Source organism: Aethalodelphis obliquidens, unplaced genomic scaffold, assembly GCF_003676395.1.
Source record: "Aethalodelphis obliquidens isolate GAN/ISIS:26980383/991018 unplaced genomic scaffold, ASM367639v1 scaffold5, whole genome shotgun sequence".
NCBI classification, from domain to species: Eukaryota; Metazoa; Chordata; class Mammalia; order Artiodactyla; family Delphinidae; genus Aethalodelphis; species Aethalodelphis obliquidens.
In genome coordinates, this window is record NW_020837949.1 from 34301391 (window position 1) to 34327553 (window position 26163).

General features: G+C 38.1%; 1 protein-coding gene across 2 annotated transcripts in view; it reads right to left on the minus strand.

Moving 5' to 3' along the window:
• The window catches only part of MDFIC (MyoD family inhibitor domain containing), a 99741-nt gene that overhangs the window by 18571 nt on the left and 55007 nt on the right, over positions 1-26163 (minus strand). For both annotated transcript variants that reach the window (XM_027102137.1, XM_027102139.1), the window contains exon 4: positions 18128-18400. In XM_027102137.1, the coding sequence (XP_026957938.1) occupies positions 18128-18400 (273 nt within the window). The remainder of the gene's footprint in view (positions 1-18127; positions 18401-26163) is intronic.

Here is a 26163-nt window from a genome sequence, read left to right on the forward strand (position 1 = left end):
GGGTGGGGTTTACGGTGAGATTGTGTCTCAGCCTCTCTTATCTTCTTTGATGTGGGTTTTTTTTCTCATTTGCCTGATGTGTAGGAGTTGCTCAGCTAGTTTTTAGGGTTCTTTTTAAAGAGGAACTTGTCCACTATGTAGCTTTGGTGTGTCTTTGGGAGGAGGTGAGTTCAGGATCTTCCTATATCACCTTCTCCCCGTGTAGAATGTTCTTAGGCTAATATCAGTGACTATTACAGAGCACCCAGGGTTGGCCATGTGACACGAAGTTTTTGTGGCAGTGTGGGAGTAAACAAACACACTAAGAGGAAGCTGACAGTACACACAAGGCTGGGGTCAGGCACAACAACGCTCCAGGCACTTGAGCGTTCCTTAGCAAGAGTCCAAAGGGCTGAGCGGCCCCAGCAGTGACTGTTCCTGCAGGCCCCCATGGAGGCAGGGCAGCACCCCCAGCAGGACGCACAGGCCTCACGCAGGCAGGAGGAGCCTCACTTGAGAAGGCCCAGGATGTGCTCCCTGGCCCTGACAGAAAAGCCGGGCCCCAACCAAAGAGGCACAGCAGTCAACAGACACTGCAGGAAAGATGAAGGGAAACAAGCCGAGTAAAACGTTAGGGCGAAATGAGATACCAAAGCACATTTCAAAGCTGTGCACAGGAGGTAAATCCTGTTATTTATGGGATTAATTTGTGACTCAATGATGCCATTGTTCCTCTTTCCATATCGCTCTCTCTCCACCCATGTTATCTGTTAATACCATCTGATTTTTTTTTTAAGGCACCATTACAAGTCTTAGATGAACAGGACATTGAAATTATAAGGTATAAATACCTCCACCTTAATTTAGCGTACAAAAAACTCCAGCGCCAAGAAAAATGTATGATCTTGTTGTTTGCAATACTCTAGAATCGACAACAGCATATAAACCTGGTCTTCTCATACAAAAAAAAATCATGTAGCCTTGTTAGTTATAATATTGTAAATTGTGTAAAAGAAGATAAAAACCCTCTTCCTTAGCTGCTTCCCAATCCTCTGCACTTCATCAGGGCCACCCCCCCACCCCCGGCTGAGGTTTCCCTGAGTCACAGCTCATTACCTACTATGACAATTCAGGCAGCAAATGGCAGAACTACCAAAAGAAATGCTGTAAGTGGTGGTGGTTGCTGTTTGTACGTCTGGTTTTGTGCCCCCAAGAACGTTATTTCCCTGTTGCTGGAAGCCTCATCGAAACCAAAGATGTTTCCATTTATGATCACCCTGCCATCTTCATGAGGGGCACAGACAGCCAAGTATTATCCTATGTATTAGGATCTGGAAAATTAAACCCTGTTTTCTAGTCTTGACTCTGTCACTAGTAGGCTCAGTGACCTTGAGCAAGTCATTTCACTCAGTGTCCATATGCATAGAATGTGGGGGAAAATGATCTCCAAGTTCTTTTCAAGCACTACGTTTCTATGATGATACAATCTACTATTATCTATAAACAAACAGTAGATTTTAAAGCTCAGGGTCTTTTCTTGGCCTCGAAGAGAGCCATTGCTTGATTAACACAAAGGTCAAAGCACAGTGGAAAGTTAATTAATGCTGAACAGGAGTTGACTCCAAGCCAGCTAAGTCCCAGGAGCAGATGGTCAGATAGCATGTGTTTGTTTGTTAGGTGAAGAGAAAGCAAAGATGGATACAGGTAGTGGAGAGGCTATGCAAAGGCACACAGACAAGAATATGATAGTTTTAGAGATAAGAGTGGCTCGGTATTGTTGGAGCAGGAAACCCAGGTAGAAAGCCTTAAATTTTCTATTTCAGAAATGAGGAGGTAGGGACAGCATCAGTGGTAATAATATGGTATCAGTGTGGGTCAGGCAGGATGACTCTGAGGAATATTAAAGAAGGTGGGATTAGTAAGGGTTGATAAGACCCTGGAGAAGCAGTGATGGGAAGAGAAGAGTCAAGTGTGACTTCCTGGAGCTATTGACCAAGAAAGAAATAGAGGAAGAAAAATAGTTTTGTTAAAAGTAGTTTGAACGTAAGACAGGTTAAGCCCGAGAACACTCAAATAGAGATGTCCAAGAGGTGGCTGGAGACGCTAATTTGGAGGTTGCGCGATAGTCAGAGCTGGGCTAGGGAGTAAGGCGTGCCTGAAACTCTTAAGAGCGAGTAAAATCAAGTAGCCCAGGGAGAATGTCCCGAATGAAAAGAGAAGAGCTGCAAGGGAACAAAAGCATTTAAGGAAAGGACTGAGCACTTAACAAGGGAGCAGAAACTCCAGGAAAGGGATGTGTGTTGGAAGCAAGAGAGAAAAATATTTCTGGTGTCAGCTCTGTTTAGCCAGAGAACTTTCAAGCATGGAAATGAATAGCAGTGAGATAAGGAGTGACGACTGAATAGAGAGGTAGGGACTACAAATGCAGATAGCTTTTCAGGAAATCTGTGAAGGGAAAGAAAAACCTGAGGAAGCACTACAAAGGGACGCAGAATTGAGAGAGAGACAAACACTTGGATACGCTCACAACATATACGCTGTGAGACAGGGAAGACTTGCGTAATTGCAAGAGTTAAAACAATATGGGAAGGGGTACTCAGAGGACTAAGTGGATGGCAGGACCTGCAGTAACAGGATGTGCTGCAGCAGAAGGGAGCCATCTGTTCCTTTGAGATGGGAGGTAAAAACAGGTTCAGATTATTTAGGCAAGTTTAGGTAAGTTTGCGGGAGAGGCTCGAGGTGGAGAGATACTGAGGAAATGCTGGATGGCCTCCTCTCCCCAGGCAGAGTGAGGGCAAGTTTCAGAGAGCTTTGTTGAAGGAGTGGCAACAAAATGAAGCAGTCATTGTGGAAAATGGGAGAGGGCAGGTCTGCACAGTTTGCTGCTGTATCCTGGTACCTGAGGGTCTGTGAGAATCCAGTTGAGACCCAAGACCACACATGGGTAGTGACAGTGCTTTTTATGGATATCAAGGCTTCTTCACTATTGTTCAGCTCCTTGGTATAGAGAGAAGGTGAAAAGACAGTGTAGATTTGGGGTTCTGAAAGACAAGTATGTCAGAATGACAGGGTCTCAAGCAAGTTACAAGATTCGTCAAGAGATCCAAATATATATATATATATATATATATTCCAAATACATATAAAAAGAATATATTAGAATATATTTAAATGTATATTATTTGCATATATATTAAATGCCATCATATAGATACTATTATGTGTGTATATATATATATATATATATATATATATTATAAAATGGTCAACTGGGGTTCAAGAGCCAGTATGTTCATATTTATTTCTGACTAAAACTATATAGTTTTTTAAAAAGTAACAACAGTAATCAAAGGCACTAGGTTAAAGAATAAAATGGCAGTGCTGTACAGAATTTAGTGCACAAGCCTGGGCACATGGCAGACCCTTAATAAATACCTGTTGACTTGAAGAAATTCGTTTGTAGGGCCTGAGGCAAAGATTCCTTTTGGGTTTACTTTCACTTCTCCTACCACTCTACAGAACACATTTTCTAGGAGATAGCTACCACAGACGTTAAAAAGTTCTTTCTAAAGTAACTACTCTTCTGTCATTCCAAAATACAATTTCTGCATCCCTCACTGAGCATAATTATTAGGAAAAAAAATAAACTTCAACTTCTAGTGTCAACTTTAAATTATGTTATGTTATGGGATGTTATTCCCCAAGAGGGCCGGTTCCTCCAGTTTGATTTCCCAAGAGAAGTCAGAGTAGAAATTTAGGCAGGTTTAAATACATGGTTGGAAAAGTAGGATATTAATCCATTTTGCTCTTTTCTTTCAATTATCTTCACATTTCCCCCAAACTCCTGGATTTCTCAGTCTTTAGGAGACAACTACTGTTTATTTGTATGAATATTTTTCCCTTCAAAATAGGAAATGATTAATTTCCCTGAGCAAACTTTTATAATTTTTCGATTTTTTTTTTCTTCTAATTGCTTCCTATATCCACTTGAGAGAGGTCTACCACCTTCCATTTTCCCTTCTGTCAAGTGTACAAGAAGTAGGGAAGCCCGTACAACTTACAAAGGCCCTGTGCTGGGAAGGGGCCTGAGGCCACACTCTGCTGTATATCAATTAAAATCCCTTCGGAAGATTGATTAGTCTGAAACATTTTTCACCAGGTTGTTGACTTTGATTCTTTCCTCTGTTTTCTCCCATACTTATTTATGGAGAGTTACATTAAGATTATTCAAATGGTGGCAGGCAAAACCATGAAGTTAATTTTCTCCATGCCTCTGTGTCCTGGTATTGCTGATAATGCCTTGGTAAAAGAATATCATTAAAAGGTAAAAATAAGTACAACAGTAACTTAGGGATTTACTATTTAATATAATTTTTAAGGTAGAAATTTGAATACGTCCTCAATTTAATATGAGCAAAAATTAAAAAGCTATTTACGAAAATGTGTCCTCTGCATTATGAAAACTGCACACAGACATGTAAGTTTACAAGAAAGTATGTTACAAAAGAAATTTATACTACGAAGAATGTTATACTACAAAGAATGCTTAGGATGCAAAGGGAGCTAGAGCAGGGATCCCTGTTTATTTCCAAGTGCCATGACACGAACTAATATTTTTAAATGTGTAAAATGAAATATAAAAGATTTCAATGGAAACCAATTATGCTGGAATAGTTATCATAGTATTAAAAGTTGAGATAAATATGTGTTTTTTAACACATTAAAAACAAGATCTAGAGATGATCTCATAACTACTATAATTTTAAAGTAGCGACTAACATAAATAATATTTCATGATTTCTGAAATAACTGTAATGTAATGTAAAAATATCAGTCCCAGGTACTACTAACGCTACTTAAGTTTATTGCTTTCATTTATAATTAAGGAAAATTTAGCATTTCCTTCAAAGTTTAGAGGTTACTGACATTAAGTGGACTTTTTTTTTCCCCCATCAAAGTCATGGGCTCCCCCCAAAGCTAAGAACTCCTGAACTGGAGGATTGTAAGTGGATCTTTCAAATAGCTTCCTTGTGTATTCAACTGAACCCTTCTATATAAAACGTTTTTCATCTTACAAGAGTTTTTCAGAAATATGGTAACTTTATACCACGAGCTCCCCTCTATCCTATTTCATACTATACTAGTTGAGAGTTTATACTAGTTGAGAGTTAGATAAATTAACTATAAAAGGTCCTCAAAACTGTCATAGTTTAACACTATATGTAAGTATTAAAATTAATGAGAAAACTTCTACGAGAAGCTAGTGTTTTTGTGTTACCTCAATTAGTTTTAGGACTCAGGCAGGGTCATTTAAGAATGCGGTTTTAAAAAAAAAACCAAAGTAACTATGTATTCTGAAAGAAAAGAAATCAACTCAAATATCATGAGAATCTAATTCAACCTAGAAAAGAATCACCGTTAAAAGTCTTGGGTCTTAGAGAATTTTGGAGTTGCTTCTTTTAAGCTATATACTGATACAAACATACAAACTAAGAATAGTTTCAGATAGTTTTATCTGAAAAGAGTATTAAAACATTTTTATTGAAAATGTCATGAATCACTGCCATTTGAGTTCCTCTAAATTGCAGTAAATTGTTGAGTGAAATCAGGCAAAAGTTCTAACTGAAATGAGTCAGGAGGGAAGAAAGACAGAAAGGAAGAAAAAGAAATGAGGAGGCAGGGTGTTGAAAGACTGACAGACAGGTGGACAAAGATACAGAAGGTATGCTTTAGAATAACAACCAAAATAAGATAACCAAAATTCTGGGCTCGCAGGCCAGATCTTTGGAAGCTTCTCTGATGAGTGTACAAAGCAGACATATTTCTAGACGTGTTCCTGTTCCTTAAGAATCTTCTTTTTCAAAAATTCTTTGTTCAAAGTTTATTTCCCTCCAATATTACAGTTCTCTATTCATAAACATTTTAGTGTCTATTTAGCCAATAAAACACTAGATCCTTTAAGTGTATAGAGAGAGCGGTGGCAGGCACACAAAGGAAGGAATTGGGAAAAAAAATCTAATAATAAAACACTGGGAAAAAAGAAGGAAATTTACAACAGCACCAAAGATAACAAAAAAATATAGTATTATAGTTCAAGACAAAGGTATGTGAATAATCTACTTAGGTTTAAAATTCTGAATTTTCTCTTTCCTCCAGATTATCAATGGGCAGACCACATGGCATTTAGACGTGAACTGAGGTACAAATTATACATCAGTATTTTCTTCAGTTCATCAGCTGAGGTAAATATTTTTATTCTTCTATCCTTAAAAATGAAACTAATTTTTAAAAAGTGAAAAACACTTTAGCTAAAGTAAAAATTTAGGCTAAGGTGAAACACAAAATATAACGAAGATGTTTTGATTTGTCATGAGCATCTAAGATAAAGTTTTGCCCTAGGTGGTCACCTCTAATATTTGACGACAAATTATATTAATAGCTCTCTGATACTATTTTTCTTCATAAACTACAAGAGACTAATGAGTCACCAGTCAGTTTTCGTCAGAAGATTCAAAACATCCTGCATCTCTTCCCAAAAACTTCTTCCTTTGGGAATTGTAGTATTATGCAGTGTCTAGTGCTATTATTATAACTAGGAAATAATATTTTGAAATCCTTCTAAAATGAATGGAAACTTCTAGCATACTTTACATCATTACAAATGATAATTATAATTACAAATGATAAAACAGTTTCTTAGATAGATAGAAGGTTTGCAAAACTGTAAATCCACAATGTCAACTCCTACTGGTCATTTGAAAGATCACCGGTTAAATAAATACAAAGTGCCTCACTTCCTACAGAAGTGCCTACAGAAGGCACTCCTACATAATGGCAAAATGCAGGGGACACGGGTTCGTACCCCGGTCCGGGGGCGGGGGGGTCCCGCGGGCCGTGGCCGCTGGGCCTGCGTGTCCAGGGCCTGTGCTCCGCGGCGGGAGAGGCCCCAGCGGTGAGAGGCCCGCGTACCGCACGTACACACAAAAAAATGTGGCCACTTTTTGCTAATGATCTAAAATCTGAGACGGGTGATAAGAAGTAGATACAGAAATCAATAACTACAATAGGCACCTTCTAATGGATCTCTTCTGCTTCACCTACTCAAGGACATCCTTGTCCTGCAGAATCTACCAACTTCTTCTCCTCTACTAGCTCATTACCAGTAACCCTCGACCAATACATCCCATTTCTAAAAATATTCCCCTTTAGCTCACAGCCCTTTTACTATTCTCCTCTAGGAAAACTCCTTGAACAGAGTAGCCTAGACTTGCAATCTTTAATTTTTCTCTTTTCATTCTCTCTAGAACCCACTTCAATCAGACTTTTGTCCCCCTCACAACACCAAAAGTATGATGGTTACCAATAACCTTCACAGGACAATGTCAATGGTCACTTCTTATTCATCTTACTGGTCTTCTCAGTTGCCATTTGACACATGATCACTCCCTCCATCTTGAAATACATTCTTCATTTGGTTTCCAAGTGGCCCCCTCTTTATTGGTTTCTTCTCCATTGCTGACTACTCATCCCATTTTTTCCAGTTCCTCTTCATTTTCTGATGCCTACACATTGGACTGGTCCGTAGCTCAGTTCTTGGAATACTAATCAACTTCCTGGGCAGTAGTTCGCAACCCTACATGTATATTAGAATCACGTGGGGAGCTTCTAAAGGATGCTGATGCCTTGGCCCCACTCCACTCCAAATGAATTAGATCCTCTGGGGTCTATACCCAGAGTGATATTGCACATCCTACTCCCTTTGCCCAGAAATTCTTACTCCAGGTACCCAGGTGCTGGAATTGAGAACCAAAATCCTAGGGGATCCCATCCACTGAACATTCTGTACCCTGATGACTCACAAAACATCTCAGGATGCAGAGCTTTCCTCTCACCTCCAAACTCCTCTATCCAACCACTTATTTCACATCACCACTTAGAACGACCATGGGCATCTCAAGTCCAACACGGTCAAACCAAACCCTGTTCTTCCCATCTCTGTTAATGGTAAATCCATACTTTCAACCGCTCAGGCCAAATAACCTGGAGTCATCCTTAATCCCTGTCTTTCTCTCACAGTGAAATATCATCCTTCAAGAAATCTTACTCTGCCTTCAAAATACATCCGTATACAACAATATCTCACCACTGCCACCCTGATCCAACCCCATCATCTCCCATCTGAATTACTGCAAGAGTCACATAGCAGGCCCCCCTTCTTTGGCCACTGGGTACCTGGAGTCTACTCTCAGCACAAAAGGCAGGTGATACTTAAAAATGGTAAGTCAGGTCATGTCAGTCATCTGCTCAAACCTGTCACTGGCTTCCCACCTCGCTCAAATCAAAATCCTTACAGTGGCTCATTAGGTCCCCCACACTCTGCTCCTCACTTTACTGTTTAGTTCTTAGAGGTATTTGATTTTAGAATAAGACAGCTGAAGGTATCCAGGGTCTTTTGTTACCTTCAGGAATAACACAAGCTCTAACAGGATTTTGATACTACCTTAAGGATTTTGTTACTACCTTAGAAACCTGAGGGAAAGAATCATAACTGTTGTTGGATTTTCAAAGAAGCCCATGAACCAAATATAATCAGAATCTCTAAGAGACTATCACAATTAAATTAATTGGAATTTTGATTGTCTTAACCTTTTAAAGCCTTTGCTGGTGATAGTAATTCAGCGAAGAGTAGACCACATTAAAACACAAATATACTTTCAAAACATTTTAAAATTAAGCTACTGGATTCTGCAGTAGTTTCCTTACTCATGTTTCCTACACTTTTCTTCTGCGTGTTTACGTTCTATTTCCTGTCTTATACTATACTGTGTGTCAAAGCTATGGTTAAATTCAATCGAGGGCCTTAGCAATCTAAAGTATAAGAAGCTATCAACTTCCATCAACTTATGGTCCCAAACACAAGCCAGGAATTTGGAACTCAGAATCATAAATGTCTGCCCTGTCAATGTCTTCCATTCAAATGCAATTAACGCTCCTGGAATGAGGTACGAGTGGGGACTTGATAGGCTTTTTAATCATTTCTTCATACCAACGTATTCCGTAGAAGTTACTCAGAAAGCTTCTAAGATTAATCAACCATACAACCCATAAAGAGTGGAGTTACCTAGGTTAACAATTCAGTAAATGCTTCTCTGATTACTCAGTTCTCATGCTTGGATAATGGATGTGCATTTACATAATTCAGTAGACTGAACTCTAGATCTAAACTCTAAAGAAAGGACATGCTGGCTTGTCAATAAGGGTATCATTATTGCCTTCTTAAATCTTCAACCTTTCCCCCTCTCCAGGGTCTTTTCCATCCAAATGTAAACACACACAAACCTTTCCCATCTTAAAACAAAACAACCCTCCGTGGACTCTGGCCTTTCTAGAGCTATTGGCATCAGTGTGTTTCAACCACAACCCCCATCATTCTGGCTTCTCCATAAAAATGGCTCTTAATTAGGTCACCAAATGACATCCACATTGTTAAATCCAACAGAATTATTTCAGTTCTCATCCCACTGAGGCTGTCAGCAATAACTGGGGCAATAACTGGGGCAATATTGGGTGCAGGCCTCTTCCTCGAGTTAAAACATTTCTTCTCTGGCCTCCATCACACCACCCTCTCCAGTTTGTTTCTTCTCTCACCTTTCTTACTGATTCCTCTGGGCCAGATCATCTTCCTCTTCTCTGCTTTCTGACCTCTCCCCTAGGCTATCTTATCAGTGCCACGGCCTCACTCTGATGTCACCGCTGGAGAGAAGTTTGAACTTTCCATGGGACTGTCTCCCAAGTGCTCAAGCTGAATCCACGCTCCCATCCCACCAAGCCGGCTACCTGCCAGTGATCCCTGAGTCACTCAGTTCTCAGCCACGCAACCTTTGCTCTTAAATCTCTATTTGAGAACTCTCATCCAGATGCATCGTTTCAAATATCCCCTCTATGAGAACAAATATAAACTTAGTATGCTTGCTCCTACCTCCTTCGCTGGAGCTCCAGTGGTATACTTCCAAATGTTCTTGGATTGTAGAGCATTATTTGAAATTGAACAGGTCCAAAACTCAACTCATGGTCAGCCTCAAACTACATTCAGCTATTCTTCATGGTTTCCTAATTTCTATTCGTTTTCCCAACTAGCTGAACGAGACGATGACTGGCAGTCCTGCTTAGAATGCATCTCTGACTGCTGCTTCAGTTCTATTCAGCTTTAGTCCTGGGCCAGAACCCTTAAACTCAATCCTGAAACCCTAAAGAAAACCTTCACTGCCCACACCTGGTACAACTCTTGGGGTGGAAAACAAACTGTAATCTGAGTAATCTGGGACAAGCCTGGCTGCTGCACCTACCTGTTACTGTTTCACCTAATAAAACATCACCTAAACTTACCATCACCAGATAAAGAAAAAATTAAAACCTGGATATATTAATAGGGTCATTAGATTTATTCAATTCTTCTTTCCACTTAGCCTATTATTCTGAAGCTGGGTTTCTAAACAGTCTCTTCACTCAGCTACCCCACACCCCAGTGCTTCCTGGCCAATCTATCTGTATCTCCATTGTTTTATTTCCTCCCCACCCATCTCCTGAGTGAATGCTAAGCTAATTTAAATTCTTAGAGCAGTGGGCTAAGCGTGCCTACAAAACCAAAACACCAAAGGTGGAGTCCACACACAGTGGCTAGCTGTGTCTATCTCTTCTTTAACATGGCCCACAAAGCTGTCGGTTATTAGAAAAGAAGCACTCCAAGATTTGAGGCATATTTTGAGGCGTTTCTGTTTCAAATGTCAAATATATATATATATATTTATCTGATATATATATCAGAACCTTGTAAAATCTTTGCTTTTCATCAAATGCATGGATATGAGAATAATTTACTGTAGATCATAAATTACAAAGTTAACCTATTTTCCTAAACTCAAAAGGAAGTGTACTTAAATACTTACTTTTGGTCCTAAAGTAACACTTAGCACTTATAAATACTTCGATAGATAATTGTTTTAAGGACAGCTGATTCAATCCTTCAAGTAAATAAGAAGCAATGATTATATGTGCAGAGTAACATAGTCAAGTTTGGTCATGCCTGCTCTCCACACACACATTCAAACACCCTTCTCTTTGTGTTACTGTTGTTCCAGTTAGCTTGCTGGCTGAGCAATGAAATTTATTAAAATCCTGTTTTCCACTGGACTGGCAAATATTGCATCAGCAAGCAGAATTCTAAACCTTTCTCCCACACAATTATTCTGACATGGAATGGAAGGCACTGTGCCTGAGAAAACAGAACAAAACAAAACACAACATCATCCAAGCAAGTTAAGTATTTTGAGGGATGCAGCAATATATCTTGCCAAAGTTGCAGGAAACTTGTTTCTGGAATCTCAGATTATAATACTATGGTCACATCATGAAGTCCTATTATTATCACTCCACTAAAATACTAGTACTTCTACAGGAGAATTTTTTATGGGGGAAAAAGTGAGTAAGATTTTATAATACTATTAAAACTAAGAATGAACCATTCAATTCCAAGTTTACCTTTCTAATTTTTTTTTTTTATGGTTTTAGGATTTGGGCACGTATAGTTGACTGAAAAACCACACGGAATAATGAGAAAACCTGATGGGGCTGGAAGACAGGAGTTCTGAGTTCCAAGTCTGCCCTGCCTCAGCTGAGTTTCTTTTTTACCTTTCTTTTAGCTCAAATATCTGCTCTCCCTTTTATCCCCCCTAAGGCTTTCAGCAGTTCCTGAGGTTTCAACCATAATGTCTGTGAAATGTTAAATAATAAGTATCTATGTTCTCCAATTTATGTTCCTTACCTGGAAAATGTTATGTTTCAACATTTATGATAAGTCAGGCACTAGGCTGTGTGCTCGAAGCTAAAAGATGAATAGAACAGAACCTTTGCCTTCAATGAGATTACATTTTAGTGCCGAAGACAGAGAGTAAAAGAAACAAACTCCAGTATCATTTTGTATTTGGAGGATACTATGGGGACCCAAAAGAAGAGCAATTAGCCCAAAACTGGGGCATCAGGAGATGATGCTTGAGTTCTGAAAAAAATGTGTAGAGGTCAAGAAGGCAAAGTAAGTTATAAGAACATTCCAGGATGAGGGAAGATGAGCAGCAAAGGCATTCAGCTGTGTCATTAACCATGTGTGCAGGGAACTTCAAGCGTGCAGAGAAGGCACAATTTCAAGTGCAAGGAGTTAAGTCAGGGTTTGCAGATGATGAGGAGAGAAGGGGAAATGGTGAGGTCAAGGAAGGAGGGGGAGGGATCTATCTGAATCACCTAGTGGGCTTTTCAAACTGTCCTGCTCCGTTGTGCTATATCTCCTTTGAAGGCTGTGTGCCCCACCCAGACTGCCTCCCGGTCATGGCTGTACTCCTTCTACTGGTGACATGATGCCTGTCCCTATGGTAGTTGCAAAATACGGCTACACTACGAATGCAAGGGGAAATGCACTGAAAAGAAGAGGAACAGGAGTCTAAAAACAAGACCGAGGAAAGGTAAGAAGCCAAGAGACTACTTTAAAGAAAGGGAAGCAGAGAGAACGAGTAAAATGGGAGGACTGGGCTTAAGTCCCTCTCTATAGGTCCAAAGCTTTCCTGAAGAACTTGTTAGCATCCCCAGCTCAACAAGTCTAAACCCAATTCATCGTTTTATCTATGGTAATAGTTCATTACTAAAATACAAAAAGATTATAAAGGCAATCAGAGTACAGATGCTTAACACATAGCAGTATTCTGGGTTTACATAACTGCAACCATAGAATTTCTGCATCATGGAGAAAAAAGAAATACGTTTCGTGATATAAAATGATGTCCTTCAGAGAAGTTGTAAGTATCTGGCTACATAGTTTTGGAAGAACAGGGCATTCCAGGCTGCCTATGGACTGGTCCTTTCCAGTCTCATCTTTGCTACTTTGACTCCTCAGCAAAATACTATTTGTTTGTGGTTCTCTGAACAAAATACATTATTTCACAAGCCCCCTTCAGCCTTGAATGCCTCTTTCAACTCCCTAACCTTGTCTTATCCTTCAGGTCTCCATCCAGGCATTGCCCTGTCCAGAGAGCTGACATTCCTGACCCTTCCCTGTGTGCTCCTTCATGACGATGATGATAACGTCAGAGCCTGGCCCGGATGAAGTATATGCTAACTCAACGGAATGCAACATCAACTCAACTCCTCTTCACAACCGTCCTATGATACAGGTAACTAATTCTATCCCCATTTTACAGATAAGATACTGAGGCACAAAGAGATTAAGTAACCTACCCGAGGATACAACATGGGCCACTGGTAAAGCCAGTATCTGAACCCAAGAAGACTGGTTCTAGAGTCTGTGCTCTAATCACCAGGCTATGCTGCCTCTATGATTTAAAACGAGACTGTTCTTAGCTATTGCCATGTATGCAATGCTCCTGACACTTTTGTGCAGCATTTATGTTCAATGAGCTGCTGGGATGGGATATGCAATTTCTCTATAAGTACTAAATCTATATTTTAATATGAAGTATGTTAACTATCAAATATTCCTAAAAAGTATAAAAATCTCTTTCCAAAAGTATCTTCGTTGAAACTTAATTTTTACAAAAACATACAGCTATAACTGGCACACCTAAGATGTGTTAGGACGAAAAATCATCTTAGAGTCTAATGAAAACCCTTGGTAATTTGAATATTATAAGATACTAAATTATACTATAATTATTATTTCAAAGGTCAAGAATCTTAAACATTTAGTCTTAAAACTTTCTACCTGGGTGATGCAATCAGGAAATTGAAGTATGTATGAAAATATTTAATTATATAAAACAAGTAGAAATCTACTAATTTAATAATCTTTAAATAAAATGTACAATATTTTCCCACATGGGTTTTTTTTCCCCTCTGTTTCATAAAAGGAACTTTTTTAAAGAACATTTTTTTTTAATGAATATGAGTACATTGAGTACATATTTTAACTTTCCAGTGCTAGTTTCAAGGAAGTGGTTTGGAATAAAACATTGCATCACTTATTAACTCGTGTGAAACTCTATGAAGCTATAGTACTGAACACCACGGTAAATTTTTAAAAACTGGACTCAGACCCAATCCAGCCTCTTCAGAAATTTATGATCTAGTAGGGAAGGAGAATGGACGCAGAACACAGGTATGAGAACTGTTTTTAAAATTTTAGAAGAATTTAAAGAAGGCAAGTGTTTACTAATCAGAAGATCCCTGCCTGACCCACAGCTGCAATGATATCAACGTCCCATGTGATGTTAGAATGGCCACTAAATTACCTTTTCCTCAGAGAACTTCAAGGCAAAATACCATAGTGGTTTCGAGCATAGACTATAGAGCCAGAATGATCTGGGTTTGAGTCTCATTTCTATCATGTACTAATTTGACTTTGGCGGGTTCACTTAACCTTTCTGTGCCTCAGTTCTCTCATTTATAATTAAACAATTACATACAGTTCATAGAGTTATAGTGCTATTAGGAGGATTAAATGAGTTCATGTGAGTGAAGTAGGTGGAACAGTACCTGGTATACAGAATGAACCTACATAACTAACTATGAATCAACATAGCTTAAAAAGAGAACCTGATGAAACACATGTCTATTTGTACTGAGACCTTAAATAACCCACAGTTCAAGACATATGAAAAGATGCCACCAGCTCACTGACCCAGTTATGTGGCTGGGTCCATCCTCACCTCTGTATAAGCCATGGACCCACATCATAGCAGTGTTTTCCAAACTTGGTCAGCAAAGCAGCCCTTAGTGCCCTTAATGAAAGACTGTGAAAGAGCTATACATTTAATTCCACCATCTGAACCAGAACAGTGTCCCTCTGGTTGTCAATATTGTTTATGTGCAATACAAACATCATAACCGCAAGCACCATTTATCCAGAAAAAAACACACATTGCCAAACTGGGCAAGGTTAACTGTTTTCAGCGAATATTGTTTTGCTAGCATTTGCTCACTTTGCTATAAGAACAGGCATAGACGATGAAGATTTAAGAAAAATGTGAAACAAAAGGAAAAACATAAAATGAGAAAAGCCTAGTAATTAAATCCCCCATTGTTTTTTAAAAAATAAATAATTTCTATCCATTTTTAATAGTATCACAAATCAAGCCTGTTCAAGACCTACTGTTCTGACATACAGGCCTCCTGAAATCCAGATATTATCTCTGTTTATCGAAACTATTTACAATAGCCAAGACATGGAAGCAACCTAAGTGTCCATCGACAGATGTATGGATAAAGATGTGGAATATATACACAATGGAATATTACTCAGCCATAAAAAAGAATGAAATAATGCCACTTGCATCAACATGTATGATAATCTCTAGGTTCATCTAAGTGAAATAAGCCAAAGACAAATATCGTATGTATAGATGACAAATATTATATGATATTGCCTATATGTGGAATCTAAAAAAATGATACAAATGTGAACTTACGGTTACCACAGGGGAAAGTGGGGGGGGAATAAATTAGGAGTTTGCAATTAGAATATAAACAAACACTACTACATATTAAATAGATAAACACAAAGGACCTACTGTATAGCGCAGAGAACTGTACTCAAGATCTTGTAATAACCTATAATGGAAAATGGAAGAGAATGTAAAAATATATATGTGTGTACATATACATATATGTGTGTGTGTGTGTATATATATATATATATATATACACACATATATATATATATATAAAACAATCTCTTTGCTGTGCACCTGAAACTAACACAACATTGTAAATCAACTATATTTCAATAAAAAGAAATAATTAAAAAAAAATTTCTCCCGTTGCCCTGTTCTATCAGCAGTTATTAGATTTCTACTTGCCCAGAATTCACATATTCTATACAGCAAGAGACCTGTTCTGAGAGTCAAGCAGCTTTGCTATAAAGAAAGCACCACAGAATCCTGGAATCGAACCTAACCTTTTAGATATCTAATCCAAGGCATCTTCTAGAAAAAAGCAGCCCCAGACCCAAGTGCCCCAGCTAGTTGGTGGCAGAGCTGAGGTCCTTTTCCCTTTAATTTGCCATCTACCAGTTCTGTGCTTTTTGTTTGTTTAAACTTTCCTTCAAAACTGAAAGTCAGAAGAAACAATAAAATTTGAAGGCACAACCTTAAATAGCAGCAAAAAGCAGGAAGATGTCTATCCTTGCGAAAATATGTAGTAGGACAATGGAATTTTCATCTAAGTTCAAGTAATCACAATAAAAGGAACCTACCATCAGGCTAAATTGTATAGCGTAAGAGTGAAGTAAATGGGTAGGACATTGTACAGTATGTTTAGACAACTCCACTGGCATTTCCTACTCCTCATACCCCCGATCCAATCTGGAACAGATTTTGTAATAAGAGAAGGATTACAAGGGACTTCCCTTATCCACACCTTTGTAGTGTGGGTAAGAGGAGGATAGTAGAGAAAAAGCAAGGAAGGGAGAGTAGAATTATATTTCATTTATATAACTACTGGTTTTCCTCTTCCTTCATATGTTACTTACAAAGCTGCATTCTTCCATTAGAAATCAATTCAGACATGGTATTAAAAATAAGTGAATAATAACATTTTATAAAAATTCCATAAGCTATTTCAAGTTGAATATGCAAATGTTACCATTATTTAAAATCAGTAAATATCAAATGGCAAATTAGAGGTGAGGGGCACAATAAGAAAAGTCAAATGTATAAAACAAGAAGATTTCAGTTGCATTCAATTATTTCACCCAATCACCTAGAAGCAAAGATTCTCTCTCAAAAATTGCATTGCCTTCCCAACTCCTTGGAGAGCCAGTTTAGTTAACAGCCTACCTATGCTTCAGAGATGACCACGCAGCTTACATGTCAAACTCATTTTAAAGTGTCAATCATGTCCCTTTCAATCTAATTAGTTTGGAAAGTAGTGTCACTGACCTGGAACTATGCAGACCATTTATTATCATATCATTTGATCAACCTAACACTTTACCTCAGTTGAGTTTGAGACACCTGTAGCCAAAAATGTAATATCCTTTCTCCCACTCATTACTGGTAACTCTCAATACAATTTCCTATTTACAACTCAATTTCTCTCTCTATGAATAAGCACGGCCAACTTCACAGAAGCATCCCCAGAATTTCCCTTCTTTAAGATTTCATGATAATTAAAATAGAAAGGTAAGGGGAATAAGAAAAATATTTTCTATTTTATCTATATGAATGTATATATATACACACACAAACACAATACCTGAACCAGAAAAACTACATATATATATTTAAAAAAAAAAAAGATTTGAGTTTTTGATGCCCACGAACTGCTGAAAGGAGGGAAGAGGTAGAGCAGAGGAACATGCATATATGCTGGGAGAAATCTGGGACCTTAAACTTGAGGGAAAGCTATTCTTTTTTTTGGACACAACACCACCGCCATTTTTATAAAAGGAATCTGTAGGTTATAAACCCAACATCACCAGATGGGTTTGTGTTATAATAAACAAAAGCTTTTCCAGCTTCATAGTATTTAATTAACAAGGTAATCAGTAATTCCTGAGAGGTCAGAGAACGTAGCCTAGTGCCTCTAGGGAAGGAGCTAAAGGCCAGACCACAGTGAGCTTGGAATGAGGCAGGGCTGGGGGAGGGGAGCTGTCCAGGGCAGCACTGGTAGCTGGAAGATACTGGTCCTCAAGCAACAGAGATTACCTAGCCCACTCCCTGGCAAAAGCACGAAAATTACCAAATCTTTGCTTTAGTTTTGCATATTTAAAAACTGATTTGCAAGACAAAAATACAAGCGGGTATCTCTGAACCACAGCATCACATATTGAATCAGGGATGAAAAACATACATTCATATGCCACCAAAACGTTGTATTTGTATTTTTAAAGGTGGTATTAAAAAAAGAAGTATAGCAGTCATATTTAAAGTAATGACTGTTCACTCTAGAAGACAATCTAAAAGCAGGATGTCAGCTGCCAACGCTTCCGTTCCCGGCCTGTGCTTTCTTTTGGGGAAGCTGCATTTTACCAAAATTCCTATTTGGAGGATAAGCAAGATTCTGCATTTACGTTTGCTTGATCAAATAATTATTCGCGAATGTGATTTTACATCTGGTCAAATAAAATATGCACATATTTCACACTTACCTTCAGGTGAAGAGCCTGTCTTTTGAGAAAAGACAGCATTTACTTTACTCTTCTTACTGATGTCACTGCTTACAGACAAGCTGGATTGAATTTTTCTATGCATTTTTTGAGAAACGGGTGCTGAAAGTCTTCGATTCTCTGCAGATACATGTTTGGCCCCGTGGTGGATTCCATTTCCATTGCTCAGACTTGGGTGGCCATTCTTTATCTTGCTTATTTCCTCCTCACTTTCCTGTGCTGCAGTTTGAAGCTGAGGCAAGCGCTGAGGTTGGGCTAAGTGAAAAAAAACAGGCAAAGTTTATCCAGTTAAAAAAATGACTACTTGAAAATAATCAAAATAGACTCAGTAACAGACTTTCTTGGATTTTACCCGTGATCCTAAAAGTGAAGAGGAAAAAAAAAAATAAAAGGAAAACATGAATAAACATGAACATAGAGAAAGCATAATTACTAAAAGGGAAAATGGGAAGGGGGTCATCAAGGGTGACTTTCCACAAGGGATATAAAAAGAGGAGAAAAAAAGGTATTTTTTTTCTTTAAAAAATTTAAGTTGCAAATCTGAAAAATGTTAATTCAAAACTCATTCAACAGCTAATGTGGATTGTTTTCTAAGTCCCAGGTCCTTTTTTAGGTGCCATAGACTAAGAGTATTATAGCAATATCCCTGAAAATGATAAACTGCTCAATTACCTTTTGAGATAAGAGGCAAGGAACAATGAGGTCAGGTATCAAAGCTGGATAAGAGAGAACGAGATAGTCGTTTTTCTTTTTAATTCCACTTTAAATTCTGAAGAAGAAAACCTTTTCCATATTCTTTAATTTGATTTTAAAATAAACCATTTATGGAAAGATAGGAATAGAAAAGAACTTCCTTAATCTGGCAAAATGCATCTAGCAAAATTAAAAGTCAACACTGGAGAAGTGCTCCTGTTTGGTCAGGACCAAGAAAACAATGCCCACCTTCACCCTCTTATGCAACATTACACTGGCGAAAACAATAAACACCAAAAAGAAAAAAAACAGGGGTGAGTCCTGGAAAGGAAGAAACAAAATTTCTGAGATGGGTACATAATTGAATATTCCAGGGGAAATCTAAGAGACTGTACATTCTGAAAAACTAAGAATTTAGCAAGACTTACACACGATGAACCATATTCAAACCAACCAAATTCTACAAGCCAACAGTAAGCAACTAGTAAATATGCAAGAAAAATTGAACTCTTCATAGCAACAAAAGAAGAAAAACAAGCCAACAAACAAAAAACCCTATAAGTATCTAGGAATTAAGCTAGAAAAAAGGCGGCAGAGATTTCGTGGCAAAAATTACAAAATATTACTGAAAGACATAAAAGAAAACCCTAATAAATGAAGAGAGTATAAATGTTAATTCTGATAATATGTTAATTCTCCCCAATTTATTTAATGTAATTCCCATAAAATTTCCAAAAGGCTTATTTGTGGAACTTGACGAGCTGATCCCAAAGTTTATAAGAGTACAAGAATCACTAAGGAAATTTTAAGGAAGAAAAAGACAAATGTGGGACTTGACTTACCAGATATAAAGTCTTATTTTAAAACTACAGTAACTGAGACAGTATGGTGGCGGTCCAGGCATAGACATAAACCAATGGAACAGCAGAGAAAGTCCCCAAAATGTGTATGTGTGCCCATGCAAATGCACGTGTATCTCATACAAAGAAATTTCAGATGGATTAAATGTCTATATATGAAGAGCTTTTAAAAGAAAATTATAAAAGAACATTTTATTAGCACGACACTAAAAAGGGCAAACTACTTTGATTCTTTGGACAACAAATCACAAAACAAGCGGGTGACTAGTGATCATCTGTCTGCCCAGCATTTCTGAATACGCCCATAGCTTGTGATAACGTGCTCTATCTCTTCCCTACATTCCTCTTGAGTTAGAGGGCACATACGTGACTTACATTCTACCAAGGAGAAGTATGCAGAAGTGCAGAAGGTGCAGAAGTACCAATGCAAGATGGCAGCCACACCTGGGTTGTGGAGCCTCTCGCACAGACAGCGAAGAAGGCATTTGTTGGTCTTGGCAGTGGGTGTGGTGTCTGCTGTCCACTTCCTAGCAGACCAGTGGGCCTAGGGTGCAGCATTAGTGGGGTTTTCATTAGGGAAGCCCCGTTGAATGGATGGGCATGATCCTTGGCTGTGTAACTCTTGGGAGAATCTATTGCTACTAATACATTTATTTTCTATAAATTAGCTAAAATGGATTCTGCTTTTTGCAGCTAAGAGCCCTGATCTCAACCCAGAATGTTATCTGTTTACATTGGTTAGGTAATGAGGTTCTTAAAATCAACATTTACCTTGCTTGTGTAGCTCCTAAGCAGAGTGACCAGTCATAGCATTTCATCAAAACAACAGCAACAACAAAAAACGTTCGGTGTCAAATTTTACTATTATATAATTTCCTGGAATTTTAAAATCTGAAGCTGCTGTTTTAGTCTTTTCTGTTTATGATTATGAATAGTTAGGAAATGTAAATTAAATCTGAATACTAAGAGGTCTTTGACTTAGAAAAAGTATTGCATGCAAAACTGTAACAGTTCTACATGGCACTGATAAGTCTAAAATGGACTAATTATCTGTCATCTGGGGACTACCTAAGACTTGGTATATATTTTTGACAAACAAGACAGCTTGCATTTGAGTGACTCTTTAGCACACATTGTTTACTTCCATTCTTGTTCACATATCCTATGTCTCTTAAGGAAAAACATCTTAACATACCAGAATATTTTACTCATGAATGTGCATATTGTAAGAAAAACAGTTTGGTGTTTTTCTGCTTAATGAAAGCATCCTTTCATACCAAGTCTATTAACAATGATACCCAAGTTATAAAACTAATATATGAACTCCTCTTAGAGTTATTCAGTTTTTTAGTGATAAAGGAGAATAGTTTTCTAAACATTTATTATTTGGGAATAACACAAAGTAACAGCTATAAAATTTATCAAAACGTTCTGTTTTTCTCCTAACTTCTGCTGAAAAGAAAAAAGAAGGTTACTTCTCTGTTTACTAGCTATATATGCCCCTCTCAAAACTGAAATCAACAATCAAGGCTTGTGCAGAAGATCTCTTTCTTATGGGTGTGCAATCACTTAATCCAGAGATTAATTTGCTGCTCCTGTAGCTTCTTGTATCAACTAGAATGACATCCTAATGACTGCTATTGAACATAAAGCTAGTTATGCATATGTATTTAACGGGATGCCAAAGAAGACAGTTAAACCTAATTTGGTGTTCTTTTCAGAGCTCCTTCCAATAATCGCACCAAATAAATGGAATGTTTTGGGCCACTTCTTCTCTGCAAAGAATAATTCAAGCAATCTGAGAGCTGGGTTAAGTTGAAATGTTACTGACCGATGCTGGGGAGACTTATCAATCAAAAAGGCGCTGTCATATTCCATAATCCAAGATCAATTTAAAATTATTATGTAATAAACATTCTCCATAAGTAAAAATAAAGGTGGCAAAAGACATCAGGTCTTGCCACCAAATTCTAAAACCGACAGGTCTGACCTTTTCCTACTATGAAAATTGACTTTTTTGCAAATTACTGGGTATGGCCAGAGTGATATTCAAACATATCCTTAATGATTTATCTACATTTCAATCTTCAAAATGATATCTATTTCTGTTGGCAGATAAATGATAGTACATTCATTTTTGTTTCACTGCCACCTAATTATTTTTAGTGTAGTTTGTATTATGGGTCAAGTAACCAAGTATTATCTCTTCGCTCCAGTTTCTTAACATTATGATTTTGTCAGATACATGCAATATATAAGTCAAATCAAAACTGGATAAACCCTAGATATATGAATTATCTTAAGACATTTAACTTCATTGATCATTTTTCATAGATGTGAATTAAATCTTACAGTAAAAGTACAACTAAAACCAAATCAGGAATGTGATTTTATTCTTGAATAAAGAACAGAAACATCTGACTGATTAAACCATAACTACTTGGTTTTAAACAGATTTCTTTTCCTTATTGTGTAAAAGTTGTGTATGGCTTAAAAAAAAAAAGCCCACTAATATGGAAACGACACAATGCTTCTTAAAACACAAGTGATGCCTAGGGACCCTCACTCTCCCTTTAATGATCCACTGCTCTCATTCAGCTGTCTTTCTTTTTTCAAATCTTTACATATGTGACAGCTCTCAAAAGTAGACCATAGACCATCTGGCATTTTCAGAGGTGTAACTTGTGCAAATTCAGCTCTATTGGGAGTGCACTGCTATCTTCTGCCTGCGTTATAAAGGGACAATAGAATGTAGAACTTATGAGTTGTTTTGAATTATTCATTTTTTTGCCTGTATATTCAAGAAATTTTACAAACTCTGCATTTTGTACTACATAATCACATGCGTTAAAGGTACAAAGAAACTTTTTGACACCTCTTTTCTACAGAAGCCTGGCATTTTGTTTGATATGTGAACATTCAGCATCTGTTATATCATTCTAAACAGGATGGGTGCTTCTACAAAAGACCCCATTTTAAACTTACTCTATATGAGCAAAAAAATGTATTCTTGATATTCAGTAACAAATGCAATACACATCAAAATTTCAAATACCAGTTATATGAACATTCAGCATCTCCAAACCTGGATAGCATTGGTCACCCGCTTACCATATGTGTAAAGAATTTTTTTTTTAATCATTGTTCACACAATGCACCATGATTGTAATTTTAATATCCATGATGAATAGTTACAAATGTCTTAAGAAATACTGTGCTTTCTAGGTTCAAATGTTTTCAATCAGGAAGGAAACCAATAGAATTAGATCTAGTGATTTTCAATAATAATAAATATGGGAGTAATGAGTCAATAGCATGAACTTCTTTTGATAAAATGTTTTTTTAAAAAACTGGGTGATATTGGAGCTAGTAATAACTGTACTTGAAACTGCAGCTGCTGGAGTAGCAATATAAAGCAACATTCTGCTATAGCGTATAATCTATTAGCATGTGCAAATCGCCTTCAGTCGCTGGTCTCTTTACACAAGTCAGATTTAATAAAATTACAAAAGAATTCTCATGCCATTTAGTCAGTTTAAATGGTTGTTGTACACATACAAAAAAAATCTAAATTAAATGCTTAGGATTTAAAACCGAATTTACTCTTCCTAGGGATAGCTACAAAGCTTTTATTGGGTACCAAGTACTATGCTACTCCACGGTCACTATGAGACAGACAGACGGACAGACACACACACACACACGCAGACTTTATTTATACATATCTATAACAAAATAGTGTTTTATTATATATACATAAAATATGCATCTACACACAATAATAGCTTTAAAAGTTTCTTACTTCAATATGCACTAATATGACAAAACTATACTACTTTATTGTTATAGTCTAAATTTAGGCTAAAATCAACTAAAATAAATGTGCTATTAGACAACCAGGTATCAGCTTGATGCAAGCCTTTCCCAGTTTGCAGACCCTGGGTGGACCCAGCATCCTAACACACACTCTGGAAGCTCCTGGCATTTTCTATTTCTGTGTCCTTAGTTCCCCTCCAAGGGCCTTCTGATTTTCCATCTTCCTTTTATTTAATGTGTATACTAACATACTGAGATATATTTTGGAACTGTAATTTTTTTGGAACCTTGATCATTTGAGAATCCCAATTAAATTCTGATTACATGACTGAGGCCCCACAGGATGGAGGGGATTGTCTTATGATGCTATCACAATGGTTAGCATTTTTAACAGTAATTCCTTTTTAAGTATTGCAAAATAAATCACCAGATGTCAGGGCTTAGATGTACTTCTTCCCAAAACAACACAATACAACTTTTAGAAGTTTGGAGAATTGAGCACTTTCCTCCATTTCATAAAGAACATTTAGGAAGTACTTAAACATCTTTAAGTAGAGCCTGGAAGAGGGTGATTGCTAGCTGTTCACCAGATCCATCCTCCCCATTGTCCCGGGCGTGGGGATAACCCATTTCCCAGCCTCCCTTGCAGTTCAGTTCAGCCACGTGTCCATGTTCGCTCTGAAGGACTGAGAGAAGAAATTATTCTTGCCACTTCTAGGCCGGGGCCTTAAGACTTGGGTGTGTCCTCCCTATACTATTTTTCTTGCACTTGGGCAACGCAGCTTTGACCACAGCTGAGGGAAATATCTTAAGGGATATTGGAGAAACCGAACAGAAGGAATCTGCATGGCAGCAGGGAGCAGAGCCTCTCAGCGACCTGGAATACTCATCTCATACTGTTACATAAGAAATAAACCTTGAGGCGAGCGCTGTGCTCCGGGCACCACAATCCCGAGGACACGGCCTCTCCGACACCTCCGACCCAGGGGAATCGGCAGCATCCGCAGCGGGAGCGGCCATAGCCACCTCAGCTCCTCACTCGGGTCCTTCCCATCGACTATACTGAGAGCCTGTCCCGGCCACAGGGACACCTCTTTTGTCCTCCCTCCGAGGCTCACAGGACCGACAGACGGCCGTGGCAACCAAGGGCCGGACTGCGGGCCGCAGCAAGCTGGCTTGCTCTATGCCAACCTGCTTCTCCACCTGTCTCAACAAAACCTGTTCCTACACCTGTAATTTGAAAACGAGACCTTCAAGATGGCAGAGGAGTAAGATGTGGAGATCACTTTCCTCCCCACAAATACATCAGAAATACATCTACGTGTGGAACAACTCCTACAGAACACCTACTGAACGCTGGCAGAAGACCTCAGACTTCCCAAAATATATAGAGTTTTTTTCCTTTTTCTCTTTTTGTAGTGTGTATGTATATGTATGCTTTTTTGTGTGATTTTGTCTAGCTTTGCTTTTACCATTTGTCTTGTCTTGGGTTATGTCTGTCCATTTTGTTTGTTTCTTTGTTCTCTTTTTTGTATAGTTTTTAGCGCTTGTTATCATTGGTGGATTTGTTTTTTGGTTTGGTTGCTGTCTTCTTTCCTTGTTCCCTTTTAATATTTTTATTACTTTTTGATTTTTAATAATTTTTTAAGTTTTAATAACTTTATTTTATTTTTATTTCTTCCTTTTTTTCCTCTCTTTTCTTCTGGGCCGTGTGGCTGGCAGGGTCTTGGTGCTCCGGCCAGGTGTCAGGCCTGTGCCTCTGAGGTGGGAGAGCCGAGTTCAGAACATTGGCCCACTAGAGACCTCTCAGCTCCAGGTAATATCAAACAGTGAAAGCTCTCCCAGAGATCTCCACCTCAATGCTAAGACCCAGCTACACTCAACGATGAGCAAGCTACAGTGCTGGACATCCTATGCCAAACAACTAGCAAGACAGGAACACAACCCCACCCATTAGCAGAGAGGCTGCCTAAAATCATAATAAGTCAACAGACACACCAAAACATACCTCTGGACATGGTCCTGCCCATGAGAAAGACATGATCCAGCCTCATCCACCAGAACACAGGCACCAGACCCCTCCACCAGGAAGCCTACACAACCCACTGAACCAACCTTAGCCACTGCGGGCAGACACCAAAAACAACAGGAACTACGAACCTGCAGCCTGCGAAAAGGAGACCCCAAACAAAGTAAGTTAAGCAAAATGAGAAGACAGAGAAACACACAGCAGATGAAGGAGCAAGGTAAAAACCCACCAGACCAAACAAATGAAGAGGAAATAGGCAGTCTACATGAAAGAGAATTCAGAGTAATGACAGTAAAGATGATCTAAAATCTTGGAAAAAGAATGGAGAAAATACAAGAAATGTTTAACAAGGACCTAGAAGAACTAAAGAGCAAACAAACAGTGATGAAAAACATAATAAATGAAATTTAAAATTCTCTACAAGGAATCAATAGCAGAATAACTGAGGCAGAAAAATGGATAAGTGGCCCAGAAGATAAAAGAGTGGAAGTAACTACAGCAGAGCAGAATAAAGAAAAATGAATGAAAAGAATTGAGGACAGTCTCAGAGACCTCTGGGACAACACTGAACACACCAACATTCCAATTATAGGGGAACCAGAAGAAGAAGAGAAAAAGAA